At 41.5% G+C, this 25011-nt stretch overlaps 1 protein-coding gene across 1 annotated transcript in view; it reads right to left on the bottom strand.

The window, feature by feature from the left end:
• ksr2 (kinase suppressor of ras 2) overlaps nt 1-25011 on the bottom strand; it is a 304655-nt gene that overhangs the window by 58813 nt on the left and 220831 nt on the right. The window contains exon 15 of the mRNA XM_048555715.2: nt 15214-15590. Within this exon, the coding sequence (XP_048411672.1) occupies nt 15214-15590 (377 nt within the window). The remainder of the gene's footprint in view (nt 1-15213; nt 15591-25011) is intronic.

The raw sequence follows: 25011 nt of genomic DNA, 5'->3' as shown, positions 1-25011 counted from the left end.
ATGTTGTTGGAGCTGTTAGCACCTCACCACCTCCCCTTCCGCTCACCCGAGGCCAAATTCAGCCCAGAGATATTACCTCTCTCTCCATCACCATGAGAGTTTCCTGGACGAATGGCCAATACTGCTTTGTGCCCTCTGACCCTGCCCCCAAACGTTGTTCCTTTGCCCAGCTTTTGCATGTACAGCCAATGTGACTTTGTGATGCACAGGATGTGATTTCAACCATATGTGCAGAGATTCTGGCAGCAACAGATGTCACTGGGCTCATCTGTGCATACACAGGTGGCCATTCTGATCACCATCTTTGCTGATCACTCTGATTTTATTATTCGAAAACTGGTTGCCATGTTATCTATAGGACAATAAGGACCACCAGCCAAACTTTCACGCAGTTCTCCCTTTGTGAACTGTTAGCCCAATTTGAAATATTTTATGCTTGTAAAGTTTCTCCTGGCTCCACCAAAATATTACAGGTTGCACCCAGCCTTGCCTAACCTCACTTTGGCTTCTGGTCAGATCTGAAATGAAATCCACGCCTTAACGTTTGTGGCAGCTAGACTCTTTGGTACTGGAAGAGTCAGGTGATCAATTCCTACGTTCTCAAGGCACCACAAAACTTAGATCTGCTCCCTGGACTGTAAGACACATCAACGGATGTCAATTGAGCATTTTTTCCAGGTACCATATGGGTATGAACATCAGGACAGCACATAAAAGTGGCACTGTAGATAAAGCATCTGGCACTGATTTTTCCCTTCATTTTAAATTGTCTGCTTTTTATGCCGTTATAATTTTTTATGCTCATTCTTGAAGATGATAATTTGCTACACTAGCAGTATATGTTGTGCATATCTTAATTGATCAAAGTAACTTTGGCAGGAGATCTTTACATATTTAATTATATATGTATTTGCATTGATCTTACATCAATGTTTTGGGGGCTGATCAGGATAAGACCCAAGGAGGTGGTAATGCATAAGTACGAACTTTGCACTGTTAAAAATAGCACTAATAAATTATGTTGGAAGAAGTACTTTTAAAGGTTAATGTGACAAACAAAGTCAAATTTATTTTATAGTTCATGCATGTATAAGGGCTATTATCTGGTTTCTCTCTTGAAATGGAAAAGATGCATTCCTTTTGAAATGACATTTCATTTAGAACATAGTTAAACATGATTTGCCAAACAATTTTGTGAACACATACTTGACTGCTGCCAACCTCACCATTTGGGGTCCTTGTTCTGCATCAGATATTCCACAAAGATAATCAAAGAAAAATGTTGTCTGCCTCATAGGTTAGAAGCTCACTCGATTTTTTTTATTAACTAGTGATAATGAGTTGTTCCTTTGGTCCTGCAGCTTCTCATCAAGGAATATGACTCACCATCAAATGACTGTTAACAAAAGCCAAGAGAAAATAATGATCAAGGCTGTCAAATTTAATGCTTGTTTTTCATTTATGCACATTGGCTCATGCTGTATGACAATGTTGAAACTGCTAAGAGGCTAATTATATTCCACCACATTGAAGGAACAGCAGTGATCTGTGCTCAAATATGGCTAACAGGATACCAATTCAACCCCCACTTGCATGCAATATAGATGTGCATAACTTTCCAAATTCTTCACCTACAGTAAGACTAACAACTTTGGCAGAATAATCCGCACCCTAGTGTGGGTGTAATAATGGCAAAAAGGGCAGAAATAAACAGAATGGAAAAGTCAAATCCTCAGTGTCAAGCAAATGAGTCCTAATTAGTCCTGAAGCCTTCTGAATTTCTTCACCGAGCTGCGACTATCTCATTTCCATGTATTTGCATTTTATTAAAACTTCAGTTGCCCTACTTACACTTCACTGCCAATTCTCCTCTCCTCCAATCAGAAGTGAGTTATGCAAATTTATGACATGTAAATCGGAGGGATACCTGGCGGCTTGCTGCTCACTGAATGTTTGTCTTCTCAAGCTCCAAGTATGTCATCCTTCCTGACCCTTGATCTACGCAACTCAGCAAACCACCAGCTTCACCATATCATCATGTCTGCGGTTGGACGATTACAGACATTATTTTAACACCCCAGTTCGGACCTGAAAGACAGCATTTTTCTTTCAGGTTTCTTTGCGTGGAGGGGAACATACACTTCTACTGTCAATACATAAGATGTTTTTCTGCCACATTTACAGATGCAGTTAATGACTCTCAGCTTGCTTTCTTCGTGCTCACACACCTTACCACTAATGTGAAGGCTGCCTGTCTTTGTCTACTTTATGCTGCTTTGGTAATGCACACGGTCTTTAGCGCTCACTTACAGGCTTCCAGCCTCTGTGGCTTGCACTGCTTTTGGGCACAGAAAGAGGGAAGCAGGAAGTTTGTGACAGTGGTGAGAACTGTACAGTCGAACTATCAGTTAAATAGTGGGTGGACACGTTGCTTTATGGCACCTTGCTATGTCAAAGTCACTCCTGAAACGTGTGCCAGCAACTTACACTGCAAACTCTCTACATGTGCTTCAAGCACATGGCTATGCGTGAGGTCAAAGGGAAGGAGCCCTTAATGAACTGAAGGAGGCACCCCTACAGTCAGTCGAGAAGCTTCTCTATTCAGCACAGGGGTTTGGCCATGGCCAGGCAGTGAGTCTGTCCTCCCAGACGTTGGGGATTGATGGCCTTGCATTCCAAGTACAACTAGTTTGGGAATTACTGGGAAGTTAGTCACACACTGTCGCGATATCGGACTGTGGGGTCAGTCGTGGTCAGTTGGACCTGCCCTGCCATGTCATTCTGGGGTTGGGGTGAGGGGTTTATAGTGAGCCCTGGAGATTTAGACAATAATAATGAGAGCCAACCAATGGGCAAAGTGGCAAATCAAATTTGGAGATGGGCTTCACGGTAATGGGTCAATAAGGGATTGGTGACATGGTTGGATGGGATGTCATACAGAAGAGGAGGGGTCAGTGAGCCCAAAACATTGGGGCATCTCAAACAGGTGACAGTAACTTTGACCTCTACATTGGAAGCACATACGGCCAAAAAGGGCATGGAAGTTTCCAAAGTTGAGAGTCCAGAGGTAGAGTACGGACATTGATAGTTACGTATGTGGGCGCAATGGAAATGGGGAGCCTGTGTGTTCATCTGGGCCATTGGGACAGCAACATAAAGGGAACATGAGGATGGGGGGACAGTATATGTGTGATACGTAGAGCCTGCAAGTCGCTGAAATGAAGTCAGAACCCTGCCATGTCAAACTGAACGTCAAATGTGTAGATTTTCTGGTGGGCACCTGATATTTTTGAACATCCTGTGCATGCTTCAAGAAGCTTATTTCCACATATACTCAATGTAGCCTTGACATCGTCCCTGATTATACCCGTCTGATCGCTGTCCAATAAACAGTTAAAACGCTGATCATCATATTCCTGGAATCCTCTTCAATCGACAAATAATAATGGCAGTGCTTCATTCCAGTCCTCAAAGTGATACTGCTCTGTGTATGTAACATGACGCACCATTAAATCATTACATCAATAAAACCAAAAGAACTGTAGATGTTGGAAATCTGAAACAAAAACAGAAATTGTTGTAAAATCTCAGCAGGTCTGGCAGCATCTGTGGAGAGAAATGTTTCAAGTCCAGTGACCCTTCTTCAGAACTGATGGTAGCTAGGAAAAGGCAAAGAGCTGGATGCGCACAGCAGGCCAAACAACATCAGAAGAGCAGGAAAGCTGAAGTTTCAGGTCTAGACCCTTCTTCAGACCTGAAACGGTAGCCTTCCTGCTCCTCTGATGCTGCTTCCTGTGTGTTCATCTGGCTCTACACCTTGATATCTCAGATTCTCCAGCATCGGCAGTTCCTGCTATCTCTGTAAGTAGGAAAAGGTCGTTTTTGTACAGAAGATGGGATGCGGGTGGTGGAGAGTAAACAATAGATGGAGATAGAGCCCAAAGAGACAGAAAAACAGTTGGACAGGCAAATAACTCATTAAAGATCAGTCTGGGGGAACGAATAGCTGCTAATGGGGTCTACTGGCGGCTGACAATGGATAGTGTGTGGTAGCAGCCCATATGGCATTGAGGCCTGCTGTGTGGGAATGGAGGAAATGATGGGGAAAGGTGCTCGAGCCCTAAAGTTGTTGAATTCAATAATAAGTCCAGAAGGCTGCAGTGTTCCCAAGTGGAAAATGAGGTGCTGTTCTTCCAGTTTGTGCTGAGCTTCAGGGGAAAATTGCAGCAAGCCTGTGACAGAGATAGTGGCCACGGAACAAGGTGGTGTGTTGAAACGGCAAGCAACTGGAAGCTCAGGGTCTTTTTTTGCGGATAAATCGTAGGTGTTCTGCAAAGCTGTCATCCAGTCTGGGCTTCATCTCCCCTGTGTACAGAAGACTTGTTTGCGAGCAGTGAACGCAGTAGATTGGATTGTATGAAGTGCAGGTAAAGAAGTGCTTCATCTGGAAGGTGTGTTTGCGCCGTTGGATACTGAGTTGGGAGCAAGTAAATGGACAGGTGTTATACCTTCTGTGGTTAAAGGGATAGGTACCATGAAGTTGTGGGGAGGCTTTGGGAGTGGAGCAGGTATGGATCAGGCTCTCCTAGAGAGAATGGTCCCTGCAGAAGGCTGACAAGGGAGGGGAGGGGAATATGTGTCTGGGGATAGCATCCCAATGGAGGTGGCAGAAATGGCAGCTAATAATTCTCTGGATATGGATGTTGATGGGATGGTAGGTAAGGGCCAAGGGGATACTTTGCTGTTGTGGGAGGGATGGGATGGGGTGAGTGCTAAAATGCAGGAGTTAGGTCAGACCCGGCTGAGGGTTCTGCCAATTACAATGCTAGGGAATCTTCAGTTGACAAGGAAGGTGTACAATTCAGAGGCTCCCATATTGAAGTTGGCATCATCACAGCAGATGCGACAAGGATGGAGGAATTGGGAAAATGGAATGCAATCTTTACAGGAAGCCGGTGTGAGAATGTACAGTCCAGGTAATTGTGTGAGTTAGTGGATTTGTAGTGGATATTGGTGGCCAGCCTATCCCTAGAAATGGAAACAGAGACGTTGAGGAAGTGATGGGAGTAGTTAGAGATGGGCAAGGTGAAGGTGAGGGCTGGGTGAAAACTGGAAGCGAAATAGGGAAACTTTTCCAATCCTGGACGAGTGAGGGAAATAACATCGATGATGTCATCGATATACCAGAGGAGAGTTATGTGTGGGAGCTGGAATAAGACTGAAACAAGGAATGTTTAACATACTCCGTAAGGAATAAGCATAACTGGGGCCCATGTAGGTACCACGGCCAGCCCTCTGACCTGAAGAAAGTGAGAGGAGTTAAAAGAGAATTTGATCAAAGTGAGAACAAGCTTGGCCAGGCAGAGGAGACTGTTGGCTGAAGGGATGATTCAGGCCTCTGTTCCAGGAAGAAGCAGACACCCCTTAGACCATCCTGATGGGGAATGGACATGTAAAGAAGAGGCAGCTTGAGCCCACAGACTGGAAATTCTGAAGTGGATGTAAAGCTTCAGAGGAATTGTGGATGTAAATGATAAGGGACTGAGCAAAGGGAGAAAAACAAATCAAGTAGAGGTAGGAAGAGATCAGTTGTGTGGGGCAGGAGCAGGCAGAAATAGTAGGTCTGTCTGGCAGTCTTGTTGTCAATTTTAGGAGGGAGGCAGAAGCAGGTTGTGCGAGGTTGGGTGCTTGGGGGCCAGTGGAAGGGGGTAACTAGATGAAATGAGGCTAGTGACCATGTGGGCATAATGGCCTGATGGTCCATGGTGCAATCATGGTCCGGGGGAGATAGGAGGAGGTATCTGAGAACTGGCGCTCAGCCTCTGCGGATGTCAGTCTGCCAGGCAGCAACCTTTTCCTACTTACCATCAGTTCTAAAGAAAGGTCACTGGACCTGAAATGTTAACTTTGCTTTCTCTCCACAGATACTGCCAGACCTGCTGAGATTTTCTAGAAATTTCTAGAACTTTTGCATCATTAAACTGCATCTGTGAACGATGTACAATAAATCCAATTTGTTTCATTTAACTCTTTTGTGGATCCAAATTAAAATTGTTGGCTGGGTTTCCTTGGAGTTGGCAGGAGTCCCAGCCCAAGGGCTGAAAGCAGGGCCAATCTCCTGTCTTGGCAGGTGATGGGACTGCGTGGTGAATCCCATGAGAAACAGCCCATTAAGAGCCAACAAATGGACTGGCAATTCTGTGACCTCTGCAGGTGTGGTTGGCACAGAAGAAGTTACAAATGGAGGACAGGGACACATCAGTGGATGAGTTTTATCACAACCAATGAGTTAGGCTCTAAACGCAGTCCTTTTTAAGGTTGTGGCTGTGTGTTTGAAAGGTGTTGTTTAAGGAGCCTTCGTGAATTTCTCCAGTGCAGCTTGTACATACTATACTCCTATGCCTGTGTGTCAGTAATAGAAGTGTAAATATTTGTAGAAGCAGTGCCAGTGAAGAGAGCTGCCTTGTCCTGGACAATGTCAAGCTTCATGACTGCTGCTGGAGCTGCATCCATCCAGGCAAGTGGGGAGTACTCCACCACATTCCTGATGGTAGATGTTGCACAGGTATAGCAGAGCCAGGAGTTGAGTTACTCACTACAGGATTTCTAGCCTCTAACCTGGTCTTGTAGCCACTGTATTTATATGGCTGCTCTTGTAGCCTCTATTTTTATAAGGCTAGCCGAATTCAATTTCTGGTTATTGGTATCCCCCAGGATGTTGATAATGAGTCACTCATTGATGGTAATGCTATTGAATGTCAAGAGCTGATGGTTATATTCTCCCTGATTGGAATGTTCACAAACATTTAGTGGGAATAAAAAATACTAATGGTCAATCTTCTTTTCAAACAATTAAACAGGATTCTGTAGGAAATATCTTGTGTCCTATGTGTGTTGTATTCTTGAGGTGGGGCACAAGGAATAGAATGGCTAAATGCCTACAATTATAGGGTCTAAGTAACTTTCCAATGGTACTAATTCCTATGGTTATCAAGATATCATGTTACCAGCAGGATGCACATGATAAAGGGAATTTTGAAATTTCTTGTGTTTTTCATTGTTGTCAGGGGATATTGAAACAGTCTCATTATGTACATCATGATGTTTATCAACCATGTGGAATCCCAGAACTCTTTAAGTTCTTGAAACAGTCAAAAGGGCTATTGAAACAGTCCACATGGACTCTGTGCATGAGGCTGCCATCACCCTTTGATCATTTACAGAGATGACCACACAGGAAAATAATTTCAAATCACCACAGAAATGACAATCCTAAATTGTCACTTGTGATGTGAATGCTGACTGCTCACTTGACTAAGAATCAGTTTTGATTCTGGTAGTCCTCATGCAGATTCATTGGGACAGGGACCAATGGATCCAGCCACAGCAAAAGTTATCACTGCTGTCGCCACAGCGCAGAGAAATAGAGGAGGAACAGCTGCAGTAGCAACTTCTGGCAGATGTCAAATCGTTTCTACATAAGTAAGTCATAGTTGCGGAGGAGGTGCAGGAGGCCCACAGTCTACCATGCTTGATGCAATTTCTTTCAGGTGAGTGAGATGTATTGTCTCCACAGACAGAGGATATCTCAGAAGAACATCACAGAACTGCAACTATGGCTGATGACTTTGTTACATAACTCAATAAAAAAGAATGAAGATAGATACAGTGCTGTCCAATTTTCCACAGGGATCATCATGAAGCAGACAACAGGTCTCCTGAAGGCGACAGCTGATGCCTGGAACAGCTGGCGAGGTGCTAAACTTGTTTGCTTCCAGTGCAGAGTGGATAATCCTTGCTCACTGTGCACTGTACAACTGGAAGAGGCAAAGACAGAACGTGATGGACACTGAAAAGCCGGGAGAGTGGCAGCAGTTTTCTGAAGGGGAAGATGAGGGCATGGAGCAGGAGGAACACCACATTTATCACGACACAACAGTGCCACATGCCAGATAGAGCTGAATTCTCACCAGCTTCCAATAAATCAGAATGAGGTGAAGTCATTATTCACTAACTGTAAATTTGTTGCTGTTTAAAAGTCAAGTCTCTATTCATTCCCAGAAGTAAATGCAATTTTGTTTGGTTTGTATTGTTATTTTCCTTAACTTCGATGGAACAACATGAAATGCAAGCATTTTCAACTGTTTAAAAGATTTCCAACATGTGAGGTTCCCATGTTGAACAGTGACAAGATATTATGCCATGCTGGGTGTTACAGGAAGAGCAGAACTCCCTTTAACACAGTTCTAATGTGGTATAGCCGTGTAGAATCATAAAATCACAGTGTCTCTGCAGCCTGCAAAGAGGCCATTTGGCCCATCAAGTCTGCACTGATCCTCCAAAGAGCATCCCATCCAACACCAGGCCCCCACCCTATCGTCTTAACCCTCCATTTCGCATGGCTAACCCACCTAGCCTGCACATCCCTGGACAGTATGGGGCAATGTAACACAGCCAATCCATGTTACCTACACATCTCTGGCTTCATCCTTACACCGTAAGTACTATGACAGTCTGTCAAACATGTGATGATCAAAAGTAGCAAAACATTTTCAAATGAGAGTTTCTATTTCTAATAATGTGTAAACTGTCAGTTCTGTGCCTTCAGAAACTGTTCCTTTGTTATTTTCTTTGTACCTTGTGTAGCACGAAGGACCACTTGTGTCTGGCAGCAATTGACCTGGTACACAGCTGAGTTTTAAATATGGTGCCAGTGCCAGAATTCCAGGAGGTCCAAGTAGTGCCAAATAGTTCTGACACTGGACAGTGCATGATAGTGTAAGTGTGGCACCATGGAGATGTGGTGCATGCATAAATGAGGCAGACAGCAGGCAATTACGTGAGATCATTTTCCAAAGCCCATGGAGAGGAACCCTCCGTGAAATTCACACTTAGCTGACCTTCGGTAAAATTCAGCTCAATAAGACGAAGTAAGAAGTTTTTGTAATTGCAAAATCAAAAAAAATCTAGTAATTGTCATACAGAAAACAAAACATCTGTATTTTGGCCATCTGATCACAGCTGAAAGGTTACGTCAAATAGAAGGCACCAAAATGAGAGGTCATAGGCAGGTATCAGGTGTCAGAGTTCCTGCAGACGAGCTACAATGGATAAGTTAGACTGGCACAAGAATGTGGCGTATGGCAACAGCAAATCTGACAGGACTAGCTACAAGCAGCAGCAGCCCTTCTTTGCCAGTAACATTACACATTCCATTCAAGTTTGAATCCATGTAACAGTTCAAGTGTTACACCTTCCTATTAACCTCATTGCCAGGGCATGCCTGACTGGCCCCCAGGAAAGCTGCATAGCTGAGACTGATGAGCTGCTGGCCATCTGGTCACAGGCAAAATATTCTCCAACACAGCAGCAGGCACCAAGATCTAGTTGACAGCTTGACAACTGTAAAATCTGTGGCTTTCTGGTCCAGAGAGGCAGTCTCACCCCTGCCTGACTATTACGCTAGGGATGGGTAATCATCATTGTGAAAAATGTGAACTATGTGGTGGTGAATTTGAGCATAAAAGGAGGTGTGACTTTGCCTCCACAGTGGTATTTCATCTGATGTGGTAATGCTTATGTTACAAGAAGTAACTGACATGGACATCGAGTATTGAAGAATCCAAAAGACATTTCTGATGCCTAACGATTATATATGAGCATTACATTCTTCAGACTCACAAGTGTCTGCGCTAACACTAAGCTAATAGATCACAACAGAGCAGCACATTTCCAGACCATGTCATCCTTCACATGATCAGAGGTAAGATGGAAAAAGAGATTGCTTTAACCTTAGGTCACATGGTATGATCACAGATACTGAACTGTTACACTGTAAAAGGAGGGTGTTGAGCTCATCATGTCTGCACCAGTTATCCAAATGAGCATTCTGCTTGGTGTCATTCTCCTGCCCTCTCCCCATAAACTTGAATATTGTTTCTATTTAAATAATTATCTAATGCCTATTTGAAAACCTCAACTAAACCTGTATGTATCACATGTCCAGGCATTGCGTTCCAGACCCTAACAAACTGCTATGAGAAGAAAGATTTTTCTTGTCTCATATTTGCTTCTTTTGCAAATTACCTTATATTTGTGCCCTCTTGTCCTCAATCCATTCATCAGAGGGAACAGTTTCTCTTCATCTACATTTTCCAGCTCCCTCATGATTCTGAAAACTTCTATCAAATCTCTTCTTAGCCTTTTCTCCCTGAATAAAATGTTCTCAAATTCTCCAATCTACCATCAAATCTGAAGGTGCAGTAATGATATCATGAGCATGTCTTGTGAAGGCATATTGACAGGCAAGTTTATTCCTGAGCTAGATGTTAACCAATGGTCTGTATCAATAGACAATCCAATTCAAGAACTGCTAATCAAAAAATTTCATCAATTAAAATGAACAGAAAACATGTTGTGTAGTTGTTCTAATAGAATTAATGTTGTAGACTACATTAAACTTCAGCCAATCTCATCACATTATATTGACTTGGATGGGGATAAGACAGAATATCTTCAGATCTCGTGGAGAAAAAAAACCTAGATCCTAGGTTTTTTAACCAGCTTCTAAATCATTCTCAAATTACCTGTTGTAACCAAATGTTACCTGATTATTAATAAACAACAACCTATACCAACTTTAAGACAGGGGCTTCTTTCGTTGAGACCCACTTTGATCACAGAAAACTATCCCAAAGCCAGGCTGTTTCCAAAATCATACAGCATAACCTGCCTCTCAATTCCAGACCCTGATCCTAACAAGGCATGTCAACTCTTTGATGATGTTGTCTGATGTGCAGATAGCGGATCTGAGTTATAGGACTACAAATTAAGAACAGGAGTAGGCCATGCCCCATTCCTCTTGCCCTTCATCCAAGTAATACGTAAAGTGTACAAGTTGCAGGCCCAGCATTGATCCCTATGAAATACCACTTGCTCCCAGAAAATGACTCTTTTATGCTTACTTTTTGCATCCTGTTAGCTAGCCAATCATCTATCTATGCCAAAATGTTACCGCTACACTATGAGATTTTATTTTCTGAAGTGACTTCTGATGTAACATTTTATCAATGCATTCTAGGAATCCAAGTACAGTACATCTACTATGCACTTTTCTCCACTGTACATGTTACTTTTTCAAAGAATTCCATTAACTTGGTTAAACATGGTTTCCTTTTCGCTAAATCATGATGACTCTGCCTGATTACCTTTTTTTTTCAACTGCCCTGTTATAATGTCTTCGATAAAAGCTTCTAACATCTTCCCTATGCAGATGCTCAGCTAAGTGGCCTGTGGTTTTCTGCTTTCTACATCTTTCCCTTTCTGTGTAAAAGAGCTGCATTTGCTATCTTCGAATCGAATGGAATTTACCCATATCTTGGGAATTTTGGAAAATAAAACCAATGTATAAGCAGCTCATTAGCCAATTCTCTTAAGATCGTAGGATAACATTCATCAGGACCCAGGGACTTGACAGTCTGCAGCTCCAGCAATTTGTTCAGTACCACTTCCCTGGTGAAAAAAAAAGAAGTTTCTTAAATTCCTCCCTCATTTCCAGATTTGCGATATTCCTGGAATATTATTTCTATTCTCTATAAGTAAGAACAACACAAAATATCTGTTTAGTTTATTTGCCATCTCCTTGTAATCCATTATTAATTCCCTAGACTTACTTGCTACAGGAACAATGCAGCACAGAGGCTCAGTGGATACCACTGCTGCCTCTCAGCACCATGGCTCTTGGGTGACTGTCTGCATGGAGTTTGCACATTCTTCCCATGTCGCCTCCCACAGTCAAAAGATGAGCAGCTTAGTTGGAGTGGCCAGGCTAAATTGCCCATAGTGTCCACTGATGTGCAGACTATGCGGAAATGTCGGGTTACAGGGATAGGGTGGCGGTGCATCAGGGTGGGATGCTCTTTGTACGGTTGGTATGGACTCGATGGGCTGAAAGGCACCGTAGGGATTCTGTCAATGCTTGTCTCGTTATCTCTTTGCTGTTTGAAATATCTATCAAAACTCTTACTAGCTGTTTCTACATATCTGGCTAGATTTTACTTATAATCTTATTTTCTCTTGCCTTATTAATCTTTTAGTCAGTCCTGCATTGCTTTAAAATATTCTGTCAAATCGTCTGACCTGACACAATTTTATACTTTTTCTTTAAGTTTGATATCATCTTTCATATATTTCATTAACTATGGATGGTATGTTTGTCCCTTGAAATGTTCCTTTCTTGTTGGAATGTATCTATTTCGTGCATTCTGAAATGTTCTTCAAATGTCATTAACTGTCTGCCAATCTATCTTAGTGACCTATCCTTTCATCTAATTTGCAAGTTCAGTTCAGCCAACTCTGCTTTCATGCCCTTACAACTGCCATTGTTTAAGATTAAAATATTAGATTTGGATCCACTCCTCTCCCTCAAATTGAATGCAAAATTCAATCATATTATGGTAGTAGCTACCTGGAACATATTGACTATGAGGCAATTAACAAATCCTATCTCATTGCACAATACTGGGTCTGGTACAGCCTGCTCTCTGCTTGGCTCCAGTGTATTTCTAGACAATACATACATTAAAATTCTCCATGATTATTGCTGTAATTTTCTGACAAACTCCACTACTCATTCCTTTATAATGCATGCAGCAGTGTGGCTACTTTTTGGGAACTTGTACAACACTCTCATGCGTCACTGTTTGACTTTGCCATTTCTTGTCTCTACCCAAGCTGCTTGTACATCTTAGTTTTCTGGCCTTAGGTTATTCCTTTCTATTGTGCTAAAATCAGTACTAATTAACAGAACTGCCCTTGCATCTTTTCGTCAGTTTATGTTCTTCCTGAATTTTTTGTATCTTTCAATATTCAGGTGCGAATCTATGTCATTCGGTAGTCGTGTCGCTGTAATGCCTATGGGATTGTACTTACTTATACCTATTTGCACTTTCAATTCATCAAGCTTGTTTCAGATGCTATGTCATTAAGTCACACAGCCTTTAGTTTAGCTCTGTTACTATTTTTGTAACCTATAGCCTTAGGTGCTAATTTACTCTTAAGTTTGTACTATTTAGACCCACTTTTCATAACCTGTTTATCATTTCCCACATTAATACCTTTCCCTCTCGCCTTGTCTCTATTCACTGATTTACCACATTTTCTAAAATTTGATCGCTTGCCCCATTGTTTATCGTCTCTATTTCCCCAGTGGTACATTTCACCAGACCACTGGTCCTACTATTGTCAGGACTAGACTGTGCTAACCAGTACCATCCCAACTTACCCAGTTATGGCGTTGGTATCACCGTATCAGTCTTTGAGCCTCACATTCGTTTTACACATCCTATGCCAATTTGTATGAGGCTCAAATAATTATTCAGAGATTATTATCTTTGTGGCTTTGCTTTTAGTTTTGTGCCCAATTCCTCATAATGACTACACAGAACCTCTTTCCTTGTCTTGTCTTTGGTACCTAAATGGATCTCGACGACGAGATCCTCCTGCTCCCAATGTAAATTCCATGATCATATCGAATGACATAGCAGGCTCAAAGGGACAAAAGTTTCCTATTTTCTATGTTTCTATGTAAATACTTATTGGCCTCTATCTCAGTAGCACGCGGAAGCTCCCACATGCTGCAGCTGCAACATCACACCTTTACTGCCATTTTTAATGTATTTTTATTAGCTGTTTAATTGTTATATTCAATTATTTATTTTCCTTCTTATATTTTATTAATTTTACCATCATATCATTGCTATATTGAACCTTTGCAATGTAACAGACTGTAACCACTTACCAGATACTCACTAAAGAGTTACCTACTCCCCTTGCAATAGAGTCAGAACCAATGCCTACAGAGTGAAGCAGTTTAGAAAAACCAAAGAAGCATCTCTTTCCCCTCTTCCCCTGAATGCCTCACTCAATACCCGATACTCTGTTCAAATTTTCACTCAGTGTTCAGTCACAGTTAGATGTCTATATTTGTATGCTTTGAAAATAATAAATTAGATCAACTCCTGGTACAGTTTAAACTAGTTTCTCTACTTTAACTTGTACTGCTCCCTAGTAGAGAGTTGAATATTCTTCCTTACCCAAAGGAAGTTTAGAATGTATTCAGTACAGTTTGGTTAAACATTAAATACAAACAAACAAAAATTGTTTAAAAGATATAAAGCTTCTCCTCACTTTCCAAACTTACAGCATTCTGTTCAAAGACACATACTGTGCTAAGCTGTACAGGGGTGCCTGGATTTCTTTGTTAATTACAGGTTACATTGAGCTCAGCATCAAACAAGGTCAACAGGTACATGCATGAAGTTTGTGCAGGTCTTCACTCCTCGGTTGTCTTAATGTAAGGAGACAACCAGTGTTACTGCTTTTATTATCAGAAACATTTCATACCACTTTTTAATGTTCCCTTGAGATTCTACCTTAGTTTTATTTCCAATTGTAGTTATACAAGGCTTACTGAGAACCCTAAATTACTTACCTTCTGGCTTTATGGGACTTGGCAGCTAGATTTCTTCTAGAACCAGGTTTGATACGGCCTCTCTCACAATAGATACTACAGAATTAATACAAATACCTTAACAGAACCTTTCAAACCAAAATTCTCATGGTCACCCTTAGGCCTGCAGTTATTAACCACATCAAGTTTACTTTAAGTGTTGCATATGAAATGAGATCTGACTGCCTCAGTAAGAGTACTCTACAGAATGACTTCCATTTTTCAAATGTTATGAGTTGAATGTGTAATGACCAAAACTACAGCAATTTGCCCACATTGAATCTTAGCCAAACTTTGACTTTCATAATGTAAAAGACACACCAGTTACACCTTAATTCTCATTGTAGTTGAATGAACTGAAAAAGGAAAAGTAAACCTTTAGTACTTGTTCATCACTCTTATTAAACAATATGCTTTCCGGAATGTATGAAGATGATAGGATAAATTTAGTCTGTTGAGACTCAAATAAGTTAAAGTCAACTACTAAGTAAATGCATTTGTTACATCAAACTGTAAATACAGCAATTATTACATCTGCTGCTCCAAGCAAAAGAAAAATGGAACGAGTGTTTTGCAACTTTTGGAAATGAACTTCAACCGCTTTGTGATCTTACTTGTCTCTGGAATATCACATTTGTGAGGTCAGGTTTTTTTTGTCTCTTCGAGGTAATCTACAAAATAACATATATTAAGCCATCACTTACCTAGTGATAATAGCTAAGTGTGGGGGACTCATACAAGCTCCCATAAATAGTACCACATTTTCATGTCGAGTTTGTCTATATGCCATCACTTCCCTTTTGAAAAGTTTTAGATGGTCTTCATTGTCCCTTTCAATATCAATCAAACGGATTGCTACTTCTCCATGCCAGCGACCATGATAGACTTTGCCAAAGCGTCCTTTGCCTATGAGTTCTCCAATTTCTAGTTGCTCAAATGGAATGTCCCATTCCTGCAAGAAAATGCTGGTCTGACTTGCTTTACGTGGAAAATTCCGTGCAGATAGCAATGAAAGGTTCATCTCTTCAAAATCATCTTCGGAACCATCAGATTTATAAGCTTCATCATTTGCATCTTCATTCTAAGAAAACAAAAAGAGTTTCAATCAATTCAGCATTTTTTACAATGTGTTTCTTGCTTTTAAGGAAAACCACAGTTAACCACACAGAACTCATGATTACCTTCAAAACCGTATATGTTTCTAAAGAGTAAATGCAAAATGTTCCACACAATGACAGCCAGTTCTCCAATTCAATCTAAGAAAACGTGTCTTTTATTACATAGAAATACAGAAAATAGGAGTAGGCCATTCGACCCCTCGAGCCTACTCCACCATTCAATACGATCATGGCTGATCATCAAGCTCAATACCCTAATCCCACACTCCCCAATATCCCTCAATGACTTTCGCCACAAGAGCTATGTCTACCTCCTTCTTGAAAGCACAATGTTTTGGCTTGGCCTCAACCACTTTCTGTAGAAGTGAACTCCACAGGGTCCTGCTTTCTGGATGTAGAAATTTCTCTTTATCTCAGTCCAAAAAGGTTCACCTCTTATCCTTAAAATATGAGCCCTGGGTCCTGGAGTTACCATGTCTATCAATCCATTTCAATCTCCCCCATGCTTTTCTCTATATTCATAACAAAATTATGAGGCTAACGTCAAGTAAACAGACTCAAGAAGGAGACTCACAACCACCTTCTCAAGGGTAATTCAGGATTGGGCAAAACATCAAAATCTAACGAAATAATAAAGATAGTCTTGAAATGCAGAAGTAAAGCTTCGGCATTCATTGGAAACCATAATTATGAACAGATGTTCAGCTTTACTTACTATTTTATATCATTTTGGTTATGTTTCAATGTAAACATCTAAATTCTTAGTCATTTCTGAGCCAGCACCAGCTGTCTACACAGATGCTGATCCTCGTGAATATCAAGTCCTTGATATAAAATCGTATCCATGTGCTGATCACATAAGGATGTTGTTGATTAGTGCCATAACTGTTTATTGAAAAATATTCCACAGTTGATTGCCAAGCTACAAAAGGGGGACAGTGGCGTCATATGAAGTAGTAAGGAAAATTTCACACTTGCGACATGGAGATGGTGTTTTATCAGTGGTGTGGCATACCAGGAGGTAGAATTAGAAATCAGAAGCACTTTCTTCCCAAGAATCCCTCCTATTCTACTCAACGGAGAAATTAAAAAGACAGCAAAGAGCGTGGGAGACAAGGCAATCATATGACAGACAGAGCATTGTATTTAAGAAACACATTGTGAGTTGACAATGCAACAGCTAAGGGTGGGCTATTCATGAACTTCTCAAACAAGCAATGATGTTCGCCATTACAACCCTGATTTTTGCATCTACACCATGCTGGGGCCAGTGCAGAAAACAGATCAGCTACCTGCTCTGATCCACTAGGGTAAGTATCAGATTCATAGGATGAGAGATTGACTGAGTTAGGATTGTTTTCTCTGGAGTTCAGATGAATGAGGGGGGATCTCATGGAGACTCATAAAATTCTAACAGGGCTGGACAGGATAGATGCAGGGAGGAAGTTCCTGATAGTGGGCATGTCCATAATCAGAGGTCACCATATGAAGAGTCGGGGTAGACGATTTAGGGTGGAGATGAGGAGATATTTCTTCATCCAAAGAGTTGTGAGCCTGTGGGATTCATTACCACAGGAAGTAGTTGATGCCAAAACATTGAATGTATTCAAGAGGCGACTATATACAGCACATGGGGGTGAATGGGATCAAAGGTTATGGGGAGAAAGCAGGATCAGGCTGTTGAGTTGGACAATCAGCCAAGATCGTGAAGAATGGTGGAGCAGGCACGAAGGGCCAAATGGCATCCTCCTGCTCCTACCTTCTATGTTTCTATGTTTCCACGGGGGTCACATTTAGAATTGGGATCACTGCACAGAAACGTCATAGCAGTCACTGAGGAAGAATGAGACAGTCCAGTCCCCTGGCACAGGTGCTAATCAGACTCCTCCTCCTCACAGAGAGATGGAGGAGTATCGGCAATGTCAACTGGCTTGTAATCCAGAGACCTAAACAATAATGTGGAATACGGGTTTAAATTCACAACTACTGGAGGAATTCAAGTTCAATTAATTTGGGGACATTGTGACATAGTAGTATTGTCACAGCACTGGACAGGGGTGCAAATCCAAACATGACAGATAGTGAAATGGGTAACCATGTATCCACTATTGATTATTGTCAAAATCATCTGGTTCACTAATGGCCTTGAGGGGAAGATAAAACGTCCTTACCTTGACTGGCCTACATGTGACTCCAGACCTACAGCAGTGTGGCTGGCTCTTAACTGCCTACTGAAATGGCCTTGCAAGTCAGTCAGTTGAAGTGGCAATATATTGGTTCAATGAATCCTAGTTCAGAGTGATATTCACATCCCCCTTAAACAAATAAACAAAAATCTGGAAGTAAATGCTAGCCTCAAAATGGTATCAAGAAATAATGAGTTGTTTTAAAACTGTATCAGGTTCACACTTATAATCCTGCGGGAAGAAAATCTGCTATACCCCCCATCTCTGCATGGGTTTTCTTCGGGTGCTCCAGTTTATGCCCACAGTCCAAGGATGTATCAGTTAGGTGGACTGGCCATGCTAAATTGCCTCATACTGTCCAAGCATTTGCAGGCTCGGTCGATTAGTCATAGGAAATACAGGGCTGTGGGGGCAGCACTTGAGTGGGGTTGGGGCATAGCGGTGAGTGGCTCTGGTAAGAATGCTCTTTGGAGAGTCAGTGCAGATTCAATGGGCTGAATGGCCTCTTTCTGCACTGTAGGAATTCTATGATTCTATGCATCTGTTCAAAAATGTTATTACGCAGCTTGAGCTGGTTGGACTTGACATCACCTTGACATCACCAAAGCCTGTTTGCTTTCCATTATGCACTTCCTGGATGGTCAAATCTTCGATAACCTCCCATTCTAGTGCTGCTTTCTGCTAATGTTGTGGCCTCAGTTACTGATTGGCATGAGTCCTCTTTGCCTCTCTCTTCTGCTCCTGAGGCTGTACGAATATATACTGCAGGATACGTATTTCTGCAATCAAATTGCATGAAAAACAGATAGTGATACGACAGCATGTGTGTCTATGGATTTCATCGAAAGAATTAATGACCATGAGCTTTCCCATTCCTTCCATGTCCACATCCAAACTGAAAACACTCCAAACTGGACTCCTCCTCCTTCAATTTCCAAACCAGGACCTGAACCTGCCTTTGGAGGCATTGTGAAAATGGTATATGTCAGTTTTATGTTAGAAACTGTTAACCTCCACAACTCTCCAGTCACATTCACACTTTTTTCCCTTGCCCTTGATCTGCTCAACACCACTTTGCATCTTCTCTATATATCAACCTCCTCCCATTACCCTGGAGTCTGTCACTCTCCAATATCAAATCCTTCCTGCGCCAACATTTGTCCCTCTTGGCATTCCCACTCTGATCACAGACCCTCCCCTCTGCAAACTTCACGTTTTTGTCATATCTCCTAACTCACCCAAGAGATCGTCTGTTGTCCCAACTATAGTCTGGATCTGACCCCCACCCCACGAGATTAAATGCTCCTCCCTGACAGTGAAGGTTCCCTTTGCCAGCCAACACCCTGTGTTACACCTGCCATTCGGACAATACTGATCCAACAGGTTAACCTCCTCATTTTCATGACCTCAACTGACAGTCTCCACCAAACTCACAGCGTATCCAGGGTGCCACACTCTTCCCACTTTACTCCTCCTTCCCCTTCTTCCCAACGTTTATGTCCAACGCACCTCCCTGTCCCCATTCCCAACTCACTCTTGCAGATTCTGAACTTCCATGCAGCGTGTCCTTTTCTTGATCCTCCGTTATACCACAGGGTTTGGAAAAGGAAAACTGCTGATTGCAGATACATCTACCCAAATCCCACTGTTGCACGCTACCTTGAACTGATCACAAACTGGTTGTCGTCATGAGAGTTCCGTGCACTACGGACTTAATGTTGAAGCTAGGACTTAAATCTCAAATAATTGTGAGATAATACATGGCAGGCAAATGTATGAAAGGTAAAAACTTGACACAGCATGGTGAGAGGCTGAAGCAGCCACTAGCACTGCCACTCTGCTGACATCATCTCTACATCTCAACCTGCCATCTGGAAACCTAGTTCCCATCTAATTAAGTAATCTTGTCCATCACAGTTCCTGCCCTTTACCGGCCTCATAAAATACCAATACTTCAGGACAATTTCAGAAATGTTCCTCTTTTGTACCAGCTGCCATCTGTAGCCAAAGAACGTAAAATGTTTCCTGATGTCTAAATCCTTGTCAGGTCCACAATGAATTAGCAAATCAAGAACTCCCATCTCATGCATCTAAATTATTTTTCATTAAGGCTCTGCTATTTTTGACCATATGTCATCTGGATCGCTTCTTTTATGTCGATTTCACTTTTGATTTGGTTTCATGTTGAGAAAGAATTGAGAGAAAAATATATATTCAATTCCTTTGTCTGTTGTTTCAATAACCTGCTTACTTTATGCAAAATTTATGTTGAATGGGATACAATTACACTAGAACAGCAGTGAGAATAATTTCACACAAATACATTATGTACCCTGCCTTTGCGTGTTCACTGACCATTAAGACCAGTAAATTCCAAAACCATCCTCACTCTCAAAACAATTGTACGAGTTGTCACTCAACCTGTTAGGTTTCTTGTCAGTTCCACATTCGTGTGAATAAGCTCAATTTAGGGAATGCATCAATTCTTTAAGTTAGTAACTTTCCTGCCCAGAGGACACTGTGTGCCGGCTGAATTATTAGCAACCAGCATAAGAAGCTTTTTAAAACTGTGATGCCTTACTTTACACGCTTGAAAACAGACTTCCTGCGTCAATACTGTGTGCTCATTTCTTTACAATCTCAATTAAGCAGTCAATCTTGGTAGTAGGAGATTTCTGAAATTAACAATGTTAAATGATGTATCATCACATTGATGGAGTTATCCCCATGTTCTGGGCTATTAATTCTCAGGAGCCTGAAGGTAGGGAACCAACAACTGTGGCAATCTAATTTAAAGCACATTTCTGATATGGCTACAGTTGTTAATATAAATCAAGGCACTTTTACAAACTTTTGCAAGCTCCAGATTTTCTATAAGCCTTCAAAGAAACTAACGGATATCTTGTTGAGTTGCTCATTGGTAGTCTTGAACCTGGAGCACGGTTCTGATGTTTTACTGCTGTAATAGGCAAATCTAGGTAATTTTAGTGATTTAGAATTTATTGAAGGTTAGTAATAGCACCATGGCAACTCCATGTAAATTTCAGGATACAGAACAATGAAAAGCTTTCTATTTTGCAGATCATTTTGCATCTTAACAATTGTACTGCAGATATCACATACTGGATGTAACAAATGAATGCAAGACCCTTTAAAAGAGTATTTCAGAATTTCCATAGACTTTCTGCTAGTGAACTGAAGGTCCAGCTGCTGTAATCCAATAGATGTGTTATCAACCAGCTGTGTTGGCACAAGAGTGAGGACACAGGAAGTATGTTAGAAATTAAGCAGGCTTTTGCACGCACATCTAGCACATGTCCTATGCTCATACTGGCTTGAATGTTGAACATTTTACAAGGACATTTTATAAGCAGCGTTTAAAAACTTGGCTGGAATTTTCCAGTTCCATTGTGATTGGGTTGGGAGGCGGGAGGTCTAGAGAAGTGGCACGGGAAAGTATCAGATGGAGAGCTTAATGTCCTGCAACTGCCACAGTTTATTGCCAGTGGGCAGCTTGCACATTGCTATGATGAATAAAATGAGGGAAATCATGAGAGTATGCACTTTGGCAGGAAGAACAAAGGAGCTGAATATTATTTAAATGGAGAAAGACTGCAAAAAGCTAAGAACAGCGAGATTTGAGTGTTCTCAATCATGAATCATAAGAAGCTAGTATCCAGATTCAGCGGATAACAGGGAAGGCAAATCAAATGTTCATCTTTATTTCAAAGGGATTGGACTACAGAAGTAGGGAGGTCTTGCTAAAACTATACAAGGCACTATTCAACCCTCAGCTGGAATACTGTGAACAGTTTTGTGCCCCATATCTAAGGAAAGATATACAGACAATGGAGATATTCCAGAGAAGGTTCATGAGGCTGATATCATACAGGAAGGGGTTGTCTTGAGGAGACGTTAAGTAACTTGAGTTTGTGCTCACTGGTATTTAGAAGAATGAGGGACAACCTTATTGAATCATACAAGGTTCCTAGGAGATTTGACAGATTAGAAGCAGAGATGTTATTTTCCCATGTGAGAGAGGTTATAGCCAAAGGGTAAAATCTTAGAATAAGAGGTTACCCGTTTAAGACAGAGATGAGGATAAATTTCTTCTCTCGGGGGGAAGCGAATTATGGAATTCCTCACTACAGCAGGCTGTGTCATTAAGTATATTCAAGGCTAAGATAAATTTTTAGAGAATCAAGGGTGATAGGGAAAAGGCAGGAGTGTGGAGTTGAAACTTATCAGTAATGATCGCAATAAATGGCAGAGTAGGCTCAATGGGTTGAATGGTTTACTTCTGCTCCTACATCTTATGGCCTTCCGGTGATAACCCAGCCACTTAAAATGGTCAATTAAGGCCAAAATCCTTTCCCTGTAAGTAGCGTGCACAGAGAAGAAATGGCTTAGGGCTATCATTGCTGGACTGTTAATCCAGAGACCCAGATAATGTTCTGGGGACCCAGGTTCGAATCCTGCCAAGGCAGAATGTGGAATTTGAATTCAATAAATATCTGGAATTAAGTGTCTAATGATGACCACGAATCCATTGTTGATTGTTGGAAAATCCCATCTGGTTCATTAATGTCCTTTAGGGAAGGAAACTGCCATCCTTACTTGGTCTGGCCTACATATGACTCTGGACCCACAGCAATGTGGTTAACTCTTAACTGCCCTCTGGGCAATTATGGGATGCTATAAATGCTGCCCAGTAGCAACACCCTCAACCCATGAATGAATAAAGAGGCCAGCAACTAAAACTTGATAGCCTCCGAGTGGTTTCAATGGGATGGGTTGGTGAGGGTTGATTCCTATATGGACATGCAACTGAACATTCAGGACCCCATGGTGCCAATGGGCATCCTTATGGCAAAATGCTGCCAGGGTTTAATGACCGGCATCTTCTGCCTGTCACATTCCATCATACCCTCACACAAATTTCTAGGGCCTGCCTGCTTGGACAATCCAAAGTGTCTGTATTTGTTGGCCCCTGGACTTTGAGATACCTTCTCTCTGGAGATACCACCTGAGCAAAGGATATCACTGATCAACAGCACTTGTGGACAGGCATAACTGAATGGTGACTTATTTAGAAATCTCTTTATTGTCTGCTGCTTGCACCCTGCTCTGTCAGATTCTGCTGCACGCCACATGGAAGTCACTTCCTGCTTTTAGCCTCAGTGGCAGCATTTCCCCATTAATGGCAAAATCCAGCCCCACGCGATGCACAGTAAAAGTTGTTTTAAAATTTGATGCAATTCTCAGTTTTATCTCACCGGGGTGCTGCATGGTATGAAGAAATAGAAAGATGAAGAAATGCTCCTGAAAACTTGCACTTCATTATAACAATGCAAAATATGAGGTGATGCAAAAAATGTTGTTTTAATTATGGAAACTTGAGACTGAGCAAATTGAAAAATAGTAGCTGCGGATCTAAAGATAATGAGTAGAAGGTACAAAAGCATCTGTAAGATATTTTTTAAAAATATGCTGAATATTTTCATTTAAAGATTTGTGGAATTCATTTCGACGCTTACTACTGGTTGAGGTAGCAACTGTGACAAAATTCAAGGTCACTTGGACAGGTGGATAAAGAAAACAGTGCTTAGCTAATAAAATGCAAATAAAAAATCCTGGATTTTTAAAATCATAGTAATTGTGAAGTGATACAGGAAATGATGCACGTTTCATGATGGCATCAATTAGTTTCCATTTCCTTCTGATAACATTGATTTCTGCTGAAATATACTTCCACAGTCTTGGCAGCCCTCCAGTATCATATTTCAGGTGTAATTCATGTTTGAGCACCATCCGAATGAGCCGGTGAGTACTGGCAGACTACCTAACCGTGAAGGGGCGGGAAGCGATTAGCATAGATATGATCTGGATAAAGGGACTGGGGGCATTCTGGTGAAGTTGGTGATGATACAAAGATAGGTGGACAGGCAGGTAGTACTGAAGAGGTGGGGAGGCTGCAGAAAGATTTAGACAGTTTAGGAGAGTGGTCCAGGAAATGGCTGATGAAATTCAACGTTTGCAAATGCGAGGTCTTGCACTTTGGAAAAAAGAATACAGGCATGGACTAGTTTCTAAACCGTGGGAAAATTCATAAAGCCGAAGTACAAAGGGATCTGTGAGTGCTAGTCCAGGATTCTCTAAAGGTTAAATTGCAGGTTGAGTCCGTGATTAAGAAAGCGAATGTAATGTTGTCATTTATCTCAAGAGGGTTGGAATATAAAAGCAGTGAAGTGCTTCTGTGACTTTATAAGGCTCTAGTTAGGCCCCATTTAGAATATTGTGTCCAGTTTTGGGCCCCACACCTCAGGAAGGACATACTGGCACTACAGCATGTCCAACAGAGATTCACACGGATGATCCCTGGAATGGTAGACCGAACATACAATGAATGGCTGAGGACCCTGGGATTGTACTCATTAGAGTTTAGAAGGTTGAGGGGAGATCTAATAGAAACTTACAAGATAATGCATGGCTTAGAAAGGGTGGACGCTGGGAAGTTGTTTCCGTTAGGCAGGGAGACTAGGACCCGTGGGCACAGCCTTAGAATTAGAGGGGGTCAATTTAGAATGGAAATGAGGAGACATTTCTTCAGCCAGAGAGTGGTGGGCCTGTGGAATTCATTGCCACAGAGCACAGTGGAGGCCGGGATGTTAAATATCTTCAAGGCAGAGATTGATAAATTCTTGATCTCCCAAGAAATTAAGGGCTTTGGGAGACTGTGGGTAAGTGGAGTTGAAATGCCCATCAGCCATGTTTAAATGGCGGAGTAGACTTGATGGGCCGAATGGCCTTACTTCCAATCCTATGTCTTATGGTCTTATAGCCAAACCTGTTGGTAATCTCATCCGGAATCTATCCCTAGTGCATGATTCTCTAAGACTCAGAGGATTGTTCATTTTCTTTTCCAATAAACAGAATAAGAACTCATGACATAGTTTTGAATTCTGTAATTCAATCACAGACTTCATCAGAACAATCTGTCATTTGACATTCAGGCTTATTTTTGCAAAAGGCCAAATTAAGCAGTCATTCCTTTTCCTAATCTATCATTATAGACCTTGGTCAAGTTGTTGGTTTCAAGTACAGAAGTTACAATGGTTCAATATACAGTACCTTACACAGAGATTTGAACTGTCAAAGAAACGCTTATTGGTACTACAAAATTATGAGACTACATAAT

Source organism: Stegostoma tigrinum, chromosome 26 (assembly GCF_030684315.1).
Source record: "Stegostoma tigrinum isolate sSteTig4 chromosome 26, sSteTig4.hap1, whole genome shotgun sequence".
Classification (NCBI taxonomy): Eukaryota; Metazoa; Chordata; class Chondrichthyes; order Orectolobiformes; family Stegostomatidae; genus Stegostoma; species Stegostoma tigrinum.
This window is presented reverse-complemented; position numbering and strand designations above follow the sequence as displayed.